The 19,712-nt window shown below is 36.7% G+C and overlaps 1 protein-coding gene across 1 annotated transcript in view; it reads left to right on the plus strand.

The window, feature by feature from the left end:
• PLCZ1 (phospholipase C zeta 1) overlaps window positions 1-19,712 on the plus strand; it is a 57,300-nt gene that overhangs the window by 28,992 nt on the left and 8,596 nt on the right. The window contains exons 7-9 of the mRNA XM_009942996.2: window positions 3,560-3,787; window positions 6,021-6,177; window positions 7,774-7,890. Of these exons, the coding sequence (XP_009941298.2) occupies window positions 3,560-3,787; window positions 6,021-6,177; window positions 7,774-7,890 (502 nt within the window). The remainder of the gene's footprint in view (window positions 1-3,559; window positions 3,788-6,020; window positions 6,178-7,773; window positions 7,891-19,712) is intronic.

Here is a 19,712-nt window from a genome sequence, read left to right on the forward strand (position 1 = left end):
TGATATTCCTCTTACTAAGCACCTACAACTGGTCAGGGGAAGACAAGAGAGAATAATATGCTAAATTAAAATAGAGGAAGCTAGTCTTCTCTTTTTAATACTCATGACCCAAATCGAAGGTTAGTTTCCTACATTTCTGAGGACAGAATTTTATCCCTTTTTACATTAATTGCAGTAGGTGAGTTTGCCTGATCCATTCCAAAGTTTTTGTGATTTTGTCTTGAAGTCTTGTACTACTTCAGCTGTTCCGATTTGTGTTGTACATCACACTAAGCAGAATGCCTATTTAGTACGAGAACTAAGTTTTGTTCATTTATGTTTGTTCCAATTGATTGTACTTGGAGGCTTTTGCTTATGCCAGCCTTGAAGCCCCATTATGTAAGGAAGATCTATTATGTTTTACATATTAATTTTTTTTAATATGCTTACTTTTTATATATAAGTACATAGTAAACATCATATCATATTGAAATTAGAAAACAGAAGTTATAGTGAATGTTCAGATTTTCAGCTCATTATCTGCTTAAAAGATTTAGACATTTGTACAAAAACATGCCACATGTTTAGCACAGCTGGTTACCAATTAAAGAACTCAAATTTCACGTAGTCGCTAATTTTATAAACATCTGTTTGTTAGAAGTTTTTTTGAAGATCTGTTTGAAGCTCAGACTTGGCATCTGTGGTATGTCTTCTTTCAGACCATGGCTCACTATTAGTGATTTGGGTTAACTATTATTGGAATCTGCTTCTGGCCAAAACGTTAGCAAAATTTCTTCTTGTTAGAGTATGTTCTCTGACCATTTTTTAAAAGAGCTGCAATTTTAAACTCTTATCTTTATAGAAAAAAAGATAAATGTTTGTCCTACTTCAGGGTATTTGCATACAACTCACAACCAGAATTTTAGAAACTATCTGACTTGAAACATCATGGCCCATTTTTATTTCATCACACAGCCTATGGTCTTTTTTTAGCTGAAGCCAGTTTACATACAGAAGGCAGTAATATATCCATAGAAAGATTTTCCTTCCCTTGTGTCATGAAAGAGTGGCTAGGTCGCTTAAATGATCCCTCAAAGGTTTTGCAAAAAAAGATTTTACTGAAAATTTAGAAAATGTGATCTAACAGAAGTTGTTGGCCAGGTTCAAGCTATTACCTCTTAAATGAATGGAATACAAAATCAAAGGAGGTTTTGAGTGGAAAATGATTTATACAGAGTAAAAGAAAAGTGTAAGGGGATAGGGAGACCGTCCCCTTGAGTCACCAGGTTCGGACTGGACCCTTTGCTTTCTAAGCTCCTGCTCAGAGAGGAGCCCAGGTGCGGCTGGATCCAGACCCGCCCTTAGACCACAGCAGGTTATGACTAAGGAGTATGCTTAGCAGCAACTCAGGATGTGTTCACAGTTTAAAGAGAGCGAGAATCACAGGGATTTAGCAGCTACTGATCACTGGTTAACTTAGCATTTACAGAGTGATTAGAAAGAATTTGCTATTACAATCACAGTAACAGAATATTATGTTTTGAATGGATTCACACACACCCGTGCGTACACATTCATAAAAAATCCCCTGAGTTCAGTGAAATACTCACTTCAAATCAAATGATTTCTCGATGGGTGAAGGTTGAGTCTCAAGGAGATCAGCCCAAATAGTTCACAAATTACTCTGAGAGGCATCCCACTCAGAGGAAGTTTCTGGGACCAGAAGAGCTCCAAGGGCCTTCCTTGGTGCTGCTGTTTGTAGGGTCTCAAGCTGACTGACTTCAGGCATCAGTATTTTTCCATCCTGGTCACAATCCACATGATGCAGACAGCAACTATACAATTCCAGTATGACCCAGACTGTACAGTTCTGACATTTACCAGGCGGGTGCGACTCCAGGCATCAGGAGTTCCAGGTGCGGTCAGGGAGTGCCCGACGGGCCGAACTCACTGCTCTCGTACAAGGACAAGGGAAGTGCCAAGTCGTCCCGATTCACTGCACACCGGCTAACTATTCCTGCTGTGCAAGCGAGATTACAATGGTGGCTGGTTCTGGGATCGCCAGGTGTGAGCAGGGGGCTGAACCACCACACCTTGTATACCAGGTCTTTTTTTTCATTTGTAGCATTAAACAATGCTCACCTATGATTAACAAAATACACCACCAAAAGTGGATAGAATTACTTTTAACTATTGGCAAGTATCAAGATGCAAAGGAAAATTCAGGACTCTCTAAAAATATAGGTAGCATTACTCATATTGAAACTCTTCTAAAAATATCACAGAAAAAAATTTAGTGCATCAATAAGAAATGAAGGAAATGTTAAAGGGCATCCTTATTCTGAATCACCAGTGCAGAGAGACTAATCAAATTTTACAATAGCATGGCATTGATAGATATTAAGCACAGGATACTTCATTCCACTGGCACACTGACAAACTACTAATACAAGATCTGAAGTGATAAGGGGATTATCAGCAATGGAGATTGCAATGTAAATAAATGGAATGTCTATTTCTTTGCCTAAGGCTCGAGTTTCTGTTATAAAGATTTCGTTTTATATGTATATGTTTCTATCATCCATGCTTTTCATATTTCTTTAATGGATACCTTAAAATACAATATTTCAGTTATCTTTTACTTAATGTGTAAGTATTTCTTCCTCATTTCTGTAATCTTCCCAGCAGTTTAGCCTTCCTTTTCACTAATGCATGTGAAACGTTAGCAATATTTCTGTGGATCACTTTATGCAAGAACCAAAATAAGTCCTGTTACTCACTGGTAGTTCCTGTGTACAGGAGGTAGAGTTGAATGTCTGCTACGTAATAGCTGTTTTACTATGAATATTATTTCATAAATCTAAGTAAAATTTATACTCATAGGATACAGGTGCATAGATGAAAGCCATCTTATTGGAAATGGTAACGTATAGTGGATTTTTTTCCTACATTCTGTATTATGGAAGTTGAAACATGCCCATTTAAAAATAGAGCAACTACTTAAGCAACAAAATGGCAAACTTGATTAATCTCCCTGGCTAGGTGAGATCCACTGCATAATGACATAACAACAAAAGTTTCAATTTGGTACGCCAGACAGATGCGCACAAATGCACTAATCAAATAGGGTAACAAAATTCCAGCAGCTGCAATGAGAGCTAAAAAAATATCAAATTAATGTCAGATACAGGTCTGTAAGTCTATATATAAAAATGAATTAATGCATAGTAAAAAAGTATACCTCCTCTGTCTTACCTGGCCGTTACCTCTGACACTTAATTTCCTACCTTAATTTTGCTCAGTGTTTCAGCATCTGTGTATCTGTGTGGTAGAGTGCCTTTTTTCCTGTCATGGGGTTAGATATTCACATTCTGTTGTGTACTTTGATCTCCAAATTCTGTTTGTTTTACTTGTTTTTGATTTCTGCCTCATTGATAACTGTCTTCACGTCATTGTGTTACCTCACTTCATTGTACTTAATAAACAGTTTTGAATGTGGGTTAAACAATACCTAGATATGAAATCCTACAATCAGTCCATATATAATTCTAGTTACTACTGTTTAACCTCTTTTCCACAGGCATTAAAATTCAAAATACTTGTAAAAAATAAAAAAGTTGGAACAATTGAGGAAAGTATGCTCAGGAGAGAACTTGACAGTCATGGTGAGACAGGCGAAATTTCTGATTGTGAATATTTGTCCGACGAAGATGAGACTGATGACAAAGCCCCCATTTACCCGAAGAGTGGTGCCGTAAAAAGAAAAATTGAATATAAACCTCCAGCTACACCTCGAAAAAAAACAAAGGTAACTTTTGTTCTCAACAGAATTTAGAAAACACACAGATGTATGCCAGGTTTTTTTTTAAAAAGTAGAAATATATTATCTTAAAATAGAGACTAAATTTAAAAGGTAGGCTTTAAAATTACTTAGAGCAATATAATTTGAAATAATATTTTTTTAACTCAAGGTTTCAGAGTGTTCCTGATTCTTACAAGACACTCCAAACAGAGTATATTTTAGCATCCAACTAAAAAGCAACCCTTCCCTGTGCTCCCATCCTAAACTCCACCTGCATTTTTCACTTTCATGTCTTGCGTTTGTCCCAGGTGCTCAATGTCACACTAGACTTAAGATAAAGCTGCCCTCCTGGAGCTATGCATAGAGAACACTCATAGCTGTTCCTGATGATGAAGGACAGAAAGAACTACTTCTTCCTGCAGTCCACCAATTTGTCTTGGAGATTTTTAAGAGTTCCTGTTTCCCTATTTTATTCTGTTCTGGATTTATGCATGAAATCAGGTGTAGAGTTCTGGGTGCACTAAAACATTTTTAAGCACTTCTAATAGGAAAGGTATTTTTACATTTGTCATGTGGAGACGTAACATTAAACTCTTTTACTGAAAAAGAGTGTAAAAATTGGATGTAATCTTCTTTTTGACAGTCAGATTGAACTTACTCATTTTTTTAACCAAGTAGTAATTCTCTACCATTGAAATTTGTTGCTCAATCAGGGTTCAAACTGCCTTGTTCAAGTTTTTTAAGCAGGCAGGCAGCACTCCGTATCCAGTCACTTTTGTGCATCCTGCTCTGATTACCTGAATGCGGGTAGACTGGCAGTGCTCCTCAGGGCTCAGTGGTTTCGTTGAGAGGCAGTGTCTGTTTCTCTGTGCCTCTTTTCTCTAAGTCATTTGAAGGTCAAGATCTTTGTTTGTTTCTCTTTCCATCTGATACAGAGAAACAGTAAGGAAAAATTTTGAGGAAGGATGGAGTCCTTTTTGAACAGGGAAGGCCAAATTTCCAAATACTAGCGTCAGATATATCTGTAACATCATGTTACAGACCAGAACGTATACCACATACAGCTTGATCAACAGCAGCAACAACAGATGTCTGGTCATGTTTCACAGGCAGGAGAGAAATTGGTTTCCGGGGTCACACCCTATTGAAGTGGGAGTATTTAATCTGAGGTCCTACTTTATTGCTCTGTTGGAGAGTGGAACAGCATTTGAATCCACACCCAAGATACCCTAATGATGCTGTTGGCTTTGGCTGTGTCACTGCTTTCCACATCCAGAAAGCTGTATTATTCACGAGCTCTGTGCCAGTAGATTTTTATTGTTCCTCATGGGACATAGCACCAGTTGAACTTTGTGTAGTTTAAGAGCCACGAGCAGGCAATCCCATTATTTTGTTAGATGAGAATTTGCCTTCAAAAGCTCTAATGAAATCTAAATATTATTAGTGCCACCAGCTCTTTACTGGATACTACCACTGATTAGCTCACAAGTTCATGCTAGGTAAAATGAAGAGGTCACATGGTACCAGAGTTTAAGAGATCAGACCCTAGTGAAAGTTCAGTCACTTCAATGTACAGCAGCCTTTGCTGTTGCTTGCTTTGGCAATGGTGCAAGACTAAACAAAGACACTGGCCAAAAAACTTTTCATCTTAATTAAGAAGAACAGAATTTTCCTAACTTCAGAGCAACGCTTGGAGGAATATACCTGTAATTGATTTGCTTGGCATCGTAAAATATTCTCCTGTTATTCTCCATTTTGTAATTGAGTTTGTGCTATTGATGTATAGATTCTCCTGCTCTTTTTTTTTTCTCCTCCCAGTACTTCCTCCCGGTACAACTTTTCTAGTACTTTATCTATTTAGGAATACAAAGTTGGACATGTATTTATGAGTAATGAAAATGAGCCATGAAAAATTATGTTAATTTACATACCAGCCTCAGAAGGAGGGAAACGATAAAGCTGTCCAACAGAACACAGTGCCAGGAAGCACTGGAAGCCTCCCCATTCACCTGAAAATTGCCATGATGAACACAGAGACAATATTCTTAATTGTCTCTGACTGGCTCAATATGACTATCAAAAGTCATATCTTAACCTCAACTATTCATTAATTGTTACACATTTTTCCATGCTTTATGCATCCAAAATGATAGTTTCTTCTGAATTGTTAATAATAATAACAAAATATGTGCTATTTTGATTTTTTTATTCTTCCATTATTTTATATTATTATTGTTAGATGAAGAAGATAAAAATTGCCATTCCCTTGTCGGACCTTGTGATTTACACCAAATCTCAGAAGTTTGTGAGCTTTGAGCATTCCCTAATTAATCAGAAGTGCTATGAAAATAATTCAATTGGAGAGACTCGAGCACGAAGATTTGTAAAACATGCAGGTAATTTCTTTTGGTTTAATGAGGTAAAAGTGACAATGTTGCTATGCTTCACTTCTTAGCTACTGGAAGTGTTAAAATTTTATGAAACACATGTTGTCCAATTTTATTTGGTTGTCTTTATAACATTGTTTTAGAAATATCTTGTCATTTGCACTGCATTTTTGTATTTCAGTTGGTTTTGTGAGGAAAACTGAAACAGCTTTGTTTTGATTTAATGTAATTTTATAAGAGCAAATATTAACATAGTGTACAAAATGTATGAATATCTTTGATTCATTGTTTTGTACATCAAATAATTTAGAAATTACAGTCAATACTCGAAAATCTGTGGAACAGATTTCACACCCGCTATGTATGGTCTGTAGTATTCACTGGAGTCAGGCATGCTGAACTCCTGGCTTTGAAGATAGCTGCAGATAAGAGAATACTCATTGACAGAATGAATAAACCCCACAGCAGTCAGTTTGCTCCATTTGACCAGATCTTTCATACCAGCCAAGTTGGATTATTCTAAACTCATTCTGTGTTGGAGCGTCTCCATTTGGTGCAGCCAACACAGTGCAGCCTCTGCTGTTCTAACTCCTGTTGTCTGCCTTAAGGGACTGTAAAGAACAGAGATCACTGACCAGGAGAATGTAGGCTGCCACAGGCCCATTCATTCTGGGCCTTCCTCACTTTTGTGGAGATGATTCAACGACTGGTTAGGTGAATGGTGCTGAATGGCGTCAGAACAAGTAGGCTTTTGCCAGCCATCCATAGTCAAGTCCTCGCTGGTCCCTCTAGCAATCCAGTGAATGCAGAAGAAGCTCTATTAAAAAAGAAAGGCGGGTGGCGGGAGGATGGAAAGGATCAGACGGATGATCCTGGAAATGTAAAGCTTTCTGTTTAATTACTGAACAGGGATAGTGTAGCTAGAAGTCATTTGAAGTTTTCCACATCTGTGTAGTTTACAGCTTTGTGGGAGGGAACACAGCTAGGAGGAAGAAAATCAACTTACTGGAATAGTTAACACCTTCTGAAGATTACAAAGGAGGCAATTAAGCATCTTTTAGAAATGCGTTGTTCACTGGTTTGAGAATAGTCATTCATTTAATTTAAACATCAAAACAGCAATTAAGCAAAGATCATTTGGGGATGATTTTTTTCCTGTTGAACTATTAAAGAATGAGTGGGCTTTTCGATCTGTTTCCTGGTTTGTGTTTTTTAATTTTCCATGAGAACACAGTGGACTTTAGTGTAAATATCATGTATTTACCTAACAAAGGGGTGAAGAAACAGAGTATTTCCATGAAGGAACGATTCTTGTTTATCAAACCTTTAATAAAAGTGTGTACTATTCACAGAAATACTAGCAGATTTAAACATACACAAAATATTAAGGTTTTAAATAGAATTTTAGCCATATCTTGGTGGCCCATGTACTAAAATTAACATGCATAAAAATGTCCCAAAGAGAAATACATTGATATGATATACTGATTATGTAAAAACAAAATAATTGCTGGATTATAATATTATATTTTTATTACTTATTCAAATAGAATCTCTTTATTAATAAAGTGTTTCTAACCAAGGTTTTATCATTCTCTTTTTCAGCTAAAGAGTTTGTTTCACATACTTCAAGATTCATTACAAGGATCTACCCCAAAGGAACAAGAACAACCTCTTCAAATTATAATCCTCAAGAGTTCTGGAATGTGGGGTGTCAAATGGGTATGTACATTTGCAGAGATTGTTGTATTTCAGGCTTTGCGGAGACTATACATATACAGGAGTTTTCCTTCCTGTAATATGTTTTGTGCTACATAAGTTACGTATTTTCCCTCAGTGGCATCACTTTCATTTTGTGTTATCTAAGCTTCTTCTTCAGTTTACATATCCTAGTATTTTTTCAGCCTGGAATACAGGAATTCTGGTATAGAATAATTAATGGGAATATTATTTTCATTAATTACAAATTATTTTCATTAATTACAAATAGGCCCTAATTAATTACAAATGGGCCCTAATTATAAATATCACTTTCTGTTAAATAGCTAGATATTATCCCAAATATACCAATTTTTTATATTTTATAAATTCCTTTAAACTACCTTTTTTCTATTGGATACTAATAAAAACACAAAGAACAACAATACAACATTTTAAAACTTTGAACCCTATTTTGTATTACTCCTAGCCCTAAGATTAAACAAGGAAGGATTTTCTCTTATAAAACATTGAAGCAAAAGCTTATATATAAACAACTTTCAACAGTTAAAAAAATAATTTTCTTCTTTTTCTTCGTATATCATCTCCTTTTCTATTAATAATTCTATGATATTTATCTGTAGGTGTCTGTAAAGAGAGTCTAAATGATAACTTATATTTTACTGCCTGTCTGTTTGGGCTGAAGTTATGGCATTAACTATGTTACCTTAGGTTTTTAGGTACAAGTGAGCATGCTATGCATTAAGCACTGTACTGCAAAAAAAAAAAAAAAGCAATATACTTTTCAAGAAAATGCAAATAGATTGCATTCTTTTCTATGCTGTATTAATCTGTTTCCATAACCTCTGTGCTTATTTGTCAGCTGTGGCAAAGTTATAAATAGAGCACACTCATAAAAGAAAATGGCAATGGTAGCTGCTGCTTCTTTTTTTTTCCCTTTCTTTTTTTCCATTTTTTCTCTTCTTTATTATTTCTCTTTTTAAAAAAAGGTCTTTTTCAGCTGAGGTGTAGCACTCTTTATAGCTACTTGGTATTTAACAAGAGAATAGAAGCAGCTGCCTGTTTAGCTAAAGGTGGTAACTGTTGGAATGCAATTACATTTGCTTTTTCCTAAGGTTGTCCTATAATCTTGAATTAAAAGAGGTGATGAAAAGATATATATGTGTGATACAGGAATTTTCACATAGGAATGGAAGCCTCATCTGAAGGACCTGTGGATTTTCAATGGTCCTGTGTGACTTGAGTTGCACAGATGCAGGAGATGTGGGCGCAAAAATTAATATGGGTGCCAAGAATTCCCAAATTATAATATGCTGCTGCAAAGAAGCACTCAGATACTCCTGGTCAGCAGAACACCCAGGAAGAGCTGGGAGCTGCTGGGAGTCTCCAGTGACTATACAGATGCAAAGCAAATTTTGCATCTCAGTTTCCAGCACAAAGCATATTAGTGCCCTGAGCAATGAAATAACAATAACTTGCGTTTCACTTCAAGTTAGTATTTAATTTGAAATTGTTAAAAATAAGCATGACTTTTCTACCCAGCAGGCTTTGAAAACTTTTCACCTGTAAGCACGTTCCCCTTTTTAATGGCTTTAGAGGCAATCTTGTTTTCAACTTCTTTGTACTTCACTTTCAAAGGTTCTCAGTTACAGGATATTTTTTTACGTCAGTCTGATACACCTTCTTCAGGCTTAGGTAGAGAACAATATTTTTGCATTCATATATATATTCTGTCTTTTATTCTGATTCTATACCAAAGCCACCTGAGGGAGACTGTGGGGTGAGCAGTTTGCTGTAGGCTCCCCGTTTTGAGAGATGAAGGCGGTGTCACCTTGCTGTATTACAATACACCCTCATACAGAGAGGGGTACAGATTTCACTTTGCCTGTAGGGCCCTGGAGCTTATGTGCACCCTTGATCCAGGCTTCCTTTTTCCCCTGTTTCATTTCTCTGCTCCCAGAATATCTTTTGTTTCAAGTTACCTTCTCAGAAATGTTTTTTTCCAACCAATCATGCGCTTGCATACCATTCACTCTTTAACACCCTAATGTATCCCGAGCTACTCTCCTACATTTATAGAACTTGGAAGAAGCATCATGCCTCAGTTTTTGCTGAGAGATTGCTGTTCCCATGTCTGTGGCCCTGACCATAACCTGTGGCAGACATCCCTAAGCCTAAATTTCTTAGCATTTGCTGTTCCCATCCCGAGCTATGCCATGCTTTTGGTGCCACACATTGAGGTAGTGTGGGAAACAAGGACTAGGGAGATGATTGCATGAATTTGGCCACTCGGTGCTGGCTGTTCCATGAAAGAACTGAAATGAACTCAGACCTCCCCATCATTCTTTCATTGTTACAAATTCTGCTTCTCATCCTCCCTGTTGTATTGAGGTATAGTTTTACAACTACAGTAGGAGTAAAGAAATTACTAGTTAGTATAAATTTTGTTTGTGTCTGTGTCATTATGAATGTTTATTTATAGTACAGATTTGGACTTGGGCTAGGCTATTGCTGGAAGTATCTCACCATTACCATACAATTTGAAATTGGTTTGATTATATTCTGTCCTTGTGGTTGATCCTCACTTTTAGCTTAATGTCATGCTATTGCTGGATTATTTTCCTGGGGTGGTGCAGTCTCTGTATGCTATCCACATCGCTATTAAAAACTAGAAAGTTTGTTTTACACTTAGAGGAAGCACTGGCCAGGTGTCCTTCATTTAAAATGGAATTAATCTCTCAGACTTCTCATACTGCAGTTTACTAGTTTTCTTACTAGCCTGTAAATCTCCACACTGATCTCTGCAAAGAATATCCATTTGTTAGATCTCAAATAGGACTGAGGTCTTTCAGAATGACTACATTGACTGTTGACTCATAGTATACTTTATGGAAAGTCATTCTAAACATTAGTATACAAAACATATGATTTTTGCTGTGCAGGGAATTCGGGCCCCTTCCTGGAAGAATTAAAAATATGCAGGAAGTTGTTAGATCTGCCCTCTTGGTCACATCACTTGCATGTTCATTTAAAGAAACATTTTTCTCATGGGAATAAGCTAATTATAAGCAATTCTCCATATATATTATTTGCAAGGCATGTCAGATCTATTCTTGATTCCCTAATCTGTTTTAGATAACTCTTTGGCAGAAATATAAATGAGCTTCACAATGCAACTCCCAAAGCTCCACTCAGTGACTCTTCTGCTGATGTCCTTCCCCTGATTTTACATAGATTTTTAAATTTTTATGTCTGTCCAATGTCCATATAACCCATGTACCTTCCCTGTCTCCCTACCATTGCACTTGGCATCCCATGCACAGCAGTAATCTCTCCAGGTCTCTTTTACTGACATCCTGAAACTGTTCACAGGACAGATTCTCAGATTTCTCCAAGGTCACCTATTCCCCTTCCTCAGCTCCTTTAACCCTCCTCACATCTGCTATCTTACCCTTCTCACTTATGTTTAAGTTCCTCTAACAGCCATAACTGTTCTGACTGGGCAAAGAAAATATATATCCCTATGTATAATACTACCTGCCAGGCCTCTGCATCATGTAAATGATGAGAGCTGAGTTATTCCTTCACTTCCCTTAGTGAAAGGCCCAAACCAGTGTGCTCTTCTGTACTTTGCCAACAATTTTCTCTAAATTGGCTGGAACATATTAACTCAGAGCAGCCTGGCACTCAGCTAAAGCAGGATGAAGTGGTCCAACAGGCTCAAGATTTGTTGGTGCTGAGGACGAGAATTATGTAATTGTGCAAATCTAATTTCCAGAGGAAGGCAAGTTAAAAACCACAGTAAAAAGTACAGAGTTTCCATAAAATGGCTTTTAGATATCACTGTGCATTCAGTCCATTCTCTGAAAACTGAGACTCATAAGAACAGGATAGATTTTGTGAACAAAGAGGTCTTATGGAAAAAAACACCTACAATAACTGTTTTTAGTCTGGGAAAATTAGTATGCCTCCTGCATACAACTGCAGTGTGGCACTGGAAAGAACTGGTTTGGCATACCCATATCTTCTTTTTATTTAGTAAATAAAATGGAATGTAAAGATTTAATCAGGGATAGAAAATTCAGGACAGTTATTTAAATAAACAGATATCAGTTCTATTATACTGACTGAAAAATACAGAGCAACAAAAGGAACCCAAAGAAAACCTGAGTGAAAATAAAAATAGAAAGACTTAAACATCCTTTTGAATATGTCCTTTGCATGCAGTAGATAACCTTATCCATGTATCAAAACAATCTACAGGAATGACCAAAACTTGTCCTACATTACATGAGAAAACCATGGTATGGCAGGTATAGAATTCGGTTTTAGAAGAGGCTATATAGAGCATTTGTTTTCTGGAGCATTTATAAAAATGTATATGCTACTGTGCAGGTTCCACTACTTGTATGATGGATTTTTTCTTATTATAGGTTTTGTTTTGGCCTGTGACATCGAAATGCAGCTCGGCAATTTAATCACTTCTGTTTTGTGGCTAAATCTTGTGTGCAATAATATGACAAAAGATAATGCATAAAAAGATGAGTGTTGCAGAAATCTCTAACTAGTTCTTATTTTAATCTCTGAAGCTACCTAGGGAAAAGAAACCCACTTCTTTAGATCCTGGTATGCCTCACCTGTGCAACTTAAAATGACCATCAAGTCTGACCTTACTTCGGTTCTAAGTGAGTGAACACTTCAAGAAGAGGCAGACTTTGGAAAAACCTCATAAAGAAAAAGAAGGCACAGGATCACTAACTTACTTTCGAGTTTTTCATTGTTGCTTGTGTTCTTTGAAACTATTTTCCTTTCTCGATGGACAAATGGCAAAACTGGAGACAACAGGACTGATTTTTTTTTTATAAATAAAGAGATTATGTTTGATCATGGGAAGTTTAGATATTCTCACAATCTTACTGAACGCTGTACATTTTAGAATATGTGATGGAGTGTCAAATCTATAAAGGAATTTATGAAGTAATGAAAATGAATTGATGGAAAAACACAGGCTCTTCTATTGCAAGATGATGTAATATTACTTCTTGTTATAGGTTTAATTAGTTTTTCAGCATGATAGTTTTATACTCTTGTTATTATTTTTACTCAATTTTTTTTATAACACATCAAAAGTCTTACAAAAAATATAAAAGCAAGCATTTTCTATAACATGGCTTTTTTCAACAGCTAATGCAACATCTGAAACAAACTGAGAATATTCATTACATTATAGCTTTGAATTGTTGTTGCTTGAATTTCTTGTGAAATTTGTGAAATGACATGCTTTAATGTTTTCATTTTTATGTCGGGTTAGGTTATTAAAATACCTCAAAGCTCTTTGCAGTATATGTTGTTGCTGTCAGATACTAAGTGCACACTCTTAATCTAGCATTGTGATCCTTAAAAACTTGCAGATGACTAAATATTGCTTATGGTATGGAAAAGAGATATATCACAGCATTTCATCTTTGTTCATTCTGCATCTAAGAGCCTAATAGTTTGTCTCCACCCTTTAAACAGATCTTCAGTTATCTTTCCAAAGTGGGTTCCAGATTTCGTTCCAAACTAAAATACCTCTTTAGCTCAAAGGCAGAGGACAGGTCTGACCTCATGGTGAAAACATACCCAGGCTGTTCTGAACAGCTATCGTCCAAGTCTAGAGCTCATTCTTTGTTGGGGCTTGCTGAGGTCTTATCCTACAACTGAGTCATGGATGTCAAAGAAAAAAGTGTGTTTTCAACAAAGTCATGTAGTTGGAAAAAAATCCACAGCTGTAATAGCCGTCATGGTTTATGGAACCCTGAAAAAAGGGTTGCTTCACCTCTTTCTGTTTGCTCCCATAAGTCCTCAACCCAATGGGACAGCTATTAGAATTGCAGACTCCAGGGATATGATTAATGTCATACTTAGAGTATGGACCCATTTTTGGTTACATTGTCCCTTAAACTTCATTGACTAGATGCTCAGTAGCTGTAGTGGGGCAGCTAAAACGTGTGTAGACAGCTACAAGTTAGGTGGTACAATATCACCCGGATATATGAAGCTGCCTAAACACACTCACCTTTCCTTTGGCTGAAAGGTGTTTTGAATAAAGGTTTCTTGTTTCCCTTGCAGGAACGTCTCTAACTGCCAGGTTTATGACAAAGCTCTTGGGCTACTCTGTAGCCTGCTTCTTTTTAGGCAGGGTTTTTTGGTGTGTGTAATAGATACCGAAATTTCACTTAAAAGCAAACACGCACAGAAATTTCATTTTATCATTATTTTTTCCAGCTATCTTCACTACATCTGAAGACAACCTGTACAATGCTAAATAATTTATCTGAAATCTAGTCAATTTTCAAGAAAAACAGAAAAATTGCAGGGTCACAATTGTCTCTCAATTTCTTGCTGACCCAGTTCTAAACCTTATGTTAAAGACCAGTCTAAAGCAGGAAAGGGAAGCTGATAATATACACTGTTCTGTAAAGAAGCACAAGTCAAACAGATTTTAAAAATTATGATTGAAAAGTATCTCTTTCAGGTGTAAAACAAGTGAAATGAAAACCAAAAGATGCTCAGACTCACACTGCAGTGTAACTTTCAGACTGACACATTAATGAAATAGCAAAAATCAATCTAGAGTTTAGACTTGATAGTTGATCAGAAATGCTTTAGGTACTTTCCCCATGAGAACCACACAAGAGACGATCCCTAATTGAAACCAGTTGCAGATACACTCAGACAATGGATGATTTTTAATCACCTGACATTTATTTTGTGGTAGAGGTACTTGTAATTAAGTAGGAAAAATGTCAGCAACTATGAACATTAGAATGGCTGGATTCATAACATTTCTAACGCCAGTCTCTTTAGAGCAACAGTATTGAATTTTCCCAAAGACAATAAGGACAGACTGACTGCACATGCTGAGCATGATGTGTCAGACAGTTACACATGTTTCTTAGTTCTCAGAAAAGTAGTCCCTCTTAGTAAGGCAGAATACCTCATGTTGTAAGTCGTTCATAAATGAAGTTTTTGTAGAATAAGAGCATACATTTTAAAATATGTCAGTGATGGGCAAAGCCAGAAATTACAATTAAGCTTAATAAAATTTGGAGTCTGAATAGCTGAAACCCCATTTTATTCTGTAAGAGGAGGAGAAAATACATACAGTTAGACCAAATTTTTTGATCAGAAAAAGAGATGAAAGACAGTTTGTATGCCAGAATCTATACTAAACAGTTCAGTCTCCTGTGTATTGTAAGGCAACCAGTCACTCTATCCTTTTTTTTTCTGGTAAACATGAAGTCCTTGCTCATAAAGTTTGGGTGGGATCTCACCTATTCACTGGCTTTGCAAGAGGGCTACAGCTGCATAAAAATTTAAAAAAACTCATAAAGACCAAGGCAAAGAAAATGCTGAGAACACTTATAAGACTGGCTTTGGACAGTATGTCCACAAGCCTGAATTAAGAAGCACCCAGAGTGGGGATCAGAGTGACATGTCAAGACAGGACAGGAACAGCAAGTAATGCGCTGGCTCAGAGCAGCCTGAGGAGGCTGGTGTACTTTGGCAGAGAGTCTTAATTATGATGGAAGTCTTTCTAGTTTCTCAGATAGACTGAAGGTGTTTAAAATCCACTGTGTTCCACCATTTTGCCAGGTTACTTGTTCTGACTACTTGGTGATAGAGCACATTATCCTTCTTACATCTGCTGTTAGTGAGAAGGGTTTACAGGGTACTATAGTATGCATTGGATTCTCTTACGCAAATTCCATCAGACTGGTATTAGATTGAATAACATTTTCCATATACTCAAAGGGAAATATTATTTGTACTTGGGGATACTGTGATAGTTAAAGTTTGCACAGGGCTTAGAAATCAGTGTTATATTTATCAATTGGATGATGAAGATATTGTGGTATTTTAGTTTCATAGAATTTGTTTACTGCTGATAAGAGATCCTCCTGCTGTGTATGCTGCTTCTGCTAAATGAATGCTTGCTTCCTGGTATACGTAACAGGCAACAATTTGTCATTGTTGCACTTTATCCTTCCTTCAGATGTCTGAAGTTAGTTTCAACGTAATCTGATGACTGAATATCCTCCCTTTTCATCCACATTTTGGGTCAACTCATACTCAGTTAGCATGCCCTTCATTCAGGCTATGGATGAAATTTTTTAAAAGCCACTTCCATCCCTTTGAGAAAAGTAATGTGTACTACCAGTCACATAAGGACTTCTGAAAATATTTCTGTATATTTGGGCAGAGATGGTTTGGGTGCAGCTGTGACCTGCATGTGAGAAGAAAGGAGAGACAGTCAACACTCAGCTGGGAGTGCTAATGCAGAATGAATGCAGTGTCTTCAAATTCAATCACATAGATCGTCTCATAACCAAAGACAAAATGTGCCAGATCATTAGGATATGGTCCTGTTTTCATAGAATTTCCCAGTCTGTGTGGAATTCAGCGAAAACCTTGATATCCAAGGCACAGAAGATGCGTTGCATCCATTGCGAGCAGCCCATTTTAAGAACATAGACAATTGGAAAGAGCTGAGAGGATGGCAACAAGATTAATCAAAGGGTTGGAAGTGGGATCTGTTATATCTATTAGACTCACATGAGTGAAGTAAATCATGGAGATAGGAACATTGGCACCAGGTGCTTTTTGCATATGATCTTTTTGGAGATTGCATAAAATTCAGTCATTTTGATGTGGATTTTAAATGGCATAAAATGCAATTAAGTAACTCATTTTAAGGAGAATTGGTGACAAATGTGTGGCTATCCATTTTAAAATCTTCCCTTTCAAATGCAGGAAATATATCAAACCTTAGGGTTGTAACAGAGCTAACATAACCAGGAAGCAAAGCATAAAAAATAAAAAAATGATGATTTAAAACTCCCAAGAGGAATATTAATTGAGAGGCAGTATCACAGACAAAAGACACACAGTTTTCTTCAGCTGCCTTCAAATCATGGTCTCTTAGAAATCTAAGAACCCTAGTGCTCACTTTGGTTTTCAAAAGCTTTTGCTTTCAGTCTAAAAATCAATTATGTTTTGAATGTTAGTGCTTATGGAAGGTACTGTATTCGAATACTTTGATTGTGATTAGTTCTGCAATTAGTTGTGGGATTGACTTCCGTTAGCTGCTGTGATACAGAGGTTTGGGATGAAATATACCCTTTGTATTCCTCTGTGCATCATGGATTGTTTCATTTTTGGAGCTAGGCTATTTCCTAACTTGCATTTGCTATATGAAGTTATTTACATCCAGGGCTAACAGGGACAGACATGGCAGCTTTGGTACTTTGCAAGAAGACTGGCATGGCAAATACTTCTGTTCTGAAGGAGATTCGGCCTCATGGTTTCAGGAAGACTTGGATCTGATTCAGATGCAGAAATCACACTAAGGAATTCCTTTGCTCATGTTGTCCTCCAAGCCCATGTTTTGATCTGCTGTCTTGATTTTGATGCCAATATCAAAAGCCATTTGGTGCTTCACTGAAAGACTGAAGAGAAAGTTTAACTCACGTAGTGCTAAAATTCAGGTGTCTGTACTTCCCCATGAAAACCATACGTTACAATTATGTACTGTTCACATGGTTTCGTAGCAAGCATATTCAGGCTTCTTTCCAAAAGAAACCAGCAGTTTAAAGCCTTCTTCATACGTGCATTAAATTTCTACAGTTTCATAAACAACAGTATAAAGCATATTATTGACAGATTTGTTCCTGAGTTCAGCAAAACTGAAATGAAACTTTGGGTAGAAATTCTGTTTTCCTCGCAGAAAGATATTGCTAAGACCACACTGCTAGACAAAAGAAAACATAAGTTTGATTTATGAACTTGGCCATTTCTCAAGAAGTGTAAGGCTATAATTGCATCTGATTAAAAAGGAAAACTGAGCATCAACAGAACACCATAAAGCATTGTCCTAGGAGGACCTATGAACCTTGCACACAGTTGTAGTAGAGATGTGCATCTCAGAGAATAATACAAAATTCCACATTCACTTACCTTAATCAGACTAACAACTCGCAATACCCGGAAATCAGCCAGTGAATTAAAACTACTGTTCTCTGTGTTTTTAACTAATTCTAAGGTAAAATCAAATTGAGTAAAAACACAGTGCTGATATTTGAAGATATTAACCCACAACATTACCCTTCACTTGTGTTGCAAAAGCAATTTTCCTAATGTGATAAAATGTGAAGTATTCTTCTCTGCTTGTTTCTGTTGTTAAATCAGATTTTCCTGCTTAGTAGCCTATGAAGCTTGGCAAATTTAGCAACGGTCTCATTATGTGCAATCATGTAATTTATTTCATCATGTGGAAGCCGTTATTTGGAGCTACGACTGTTAGATTTGCCTAATTTCAGTTGCACTTTTTGAACCACACTTTCTGAAATTATGGCCTAGGAATTACCTCTGGACTGAGAGATCTTGGGTTATCTGTAGATCATGCCAGGTTCTAGACTTAACACAGCCTCAGGGTTGAAGCTCTGTAGCATTCATTGCACTGCTTGAATCAATGTTTTAAGATACAACAGGGGTCATACAGCACCACATTTTAGGTCTATTTCTGGATAGTATGTTAAGTCAAAAAAAAAAATTGTGAACCGCTGCCAAAGCTACACCAAGAGAATACTTACCCTCTTTCAAAAAGGCAATGGTGTGCAATGGGCAATATGGACATTCTGAAATTTAGTTTCTGTCATGAAAGGCAAAATAAGCTTAAAGTTCCTTTGCATATTGACACAGAACCTATGCCTGAATCTACATCAGCATTTAGTTTAAAGCAGAAGTGCACATTGTGTTTTGTTGTTGTTGGTTTGGGGTTTTTTGTTTGTTTGGGGTTTTTTTAGGCAAAGTTCTCAATTGTTCCTACTTACTGCATGTTAGTTCATGTTGCAGAGCAATCTTAGCTAGCACAGATGGGATTCATTTCAGATGAAACAGAGGATGCACTCTGGGAGCACTTAATGTATTCCAGCCATTAACCAGCATTGAGGCCATGGGACCAGGGTAGAGCTCTTTTGAAGTAACCCCACCAAAAACATATGTAATGCAAACATTAGGTCCATAGTACCAGCTGCTTCACTCTACAGATCTGTTCCTGTTTGTGCCATTTACTGCATAATTTTTTTAAAAGGTCATCAAAGCAGTTAAGAAACAAATAATTTTTGCAGTGAAACAGATCCAAATTTCTTCTGTTTTCCACGAGAGAAGGACTTCTGAATTCTGCCAGTTGTTTATTCAATACATTTATATTATCTCACAGGAACATGTAATAAGGTCCTCTACCTGAATTATTATGAGAAGTCACTTGTACTGCTTACAGTCTTCATTTTTTTTCTTGCCGAGCCATCAAGTAATGATTTTTTATCATTTTCTATTTAACACATGTCATGTTATCACTTCGCTGATTTGACTTGTGCATTTTCTATTTTGAATGTGACAGGAAGCTCCAATGTACTGGAATAGGGGAAAATTTCATTAAACAGGTCTATTTCAATGTTGGCTTTATCTCATGAATTACAATATCCTGTTGATGAAAAGTCTATTATTTTATTCTTGCTGTTGCAGCAAACTAAAATTGTTTTGAGCTGCCAAGGGAAGGAGAATGTCAGGTGTATACTAACAATAAACACCAGTACTGGAGGATTAAACTTGAAGAGAGTTTGCTCACATAAATTTAAGCACACTTTTAAAATTGCTTCTACTTCTATAAACTTCTGTGTATTTGCACTGAATATTCTAACTCTAAAGCTTCTTTATCTGCTGGGTGACATGCTTTTGTGTCAAATTCTGCAGCATAACTAAGGTTACTTATATGGTTTTGC

The sequence above is a fragment of the Opisthocomus hoazin genome, chromosome 1 (genome assembly GCF_030867145.1).
Source record: "Opisthocomus hoazin isolate bOpiHoa1 chromosome 1, bOpiHoa1.hap1, whole genome shotgun sequence".
In the NCBI taxonomy this organism is placed as follows: domain Eukaryota; kingdom Metazoa; phylum Chordata; class Aves; order Opisthocomiformes; family Opisthocomidae; genus Opisthocomus; species Opisthocomus hoazin.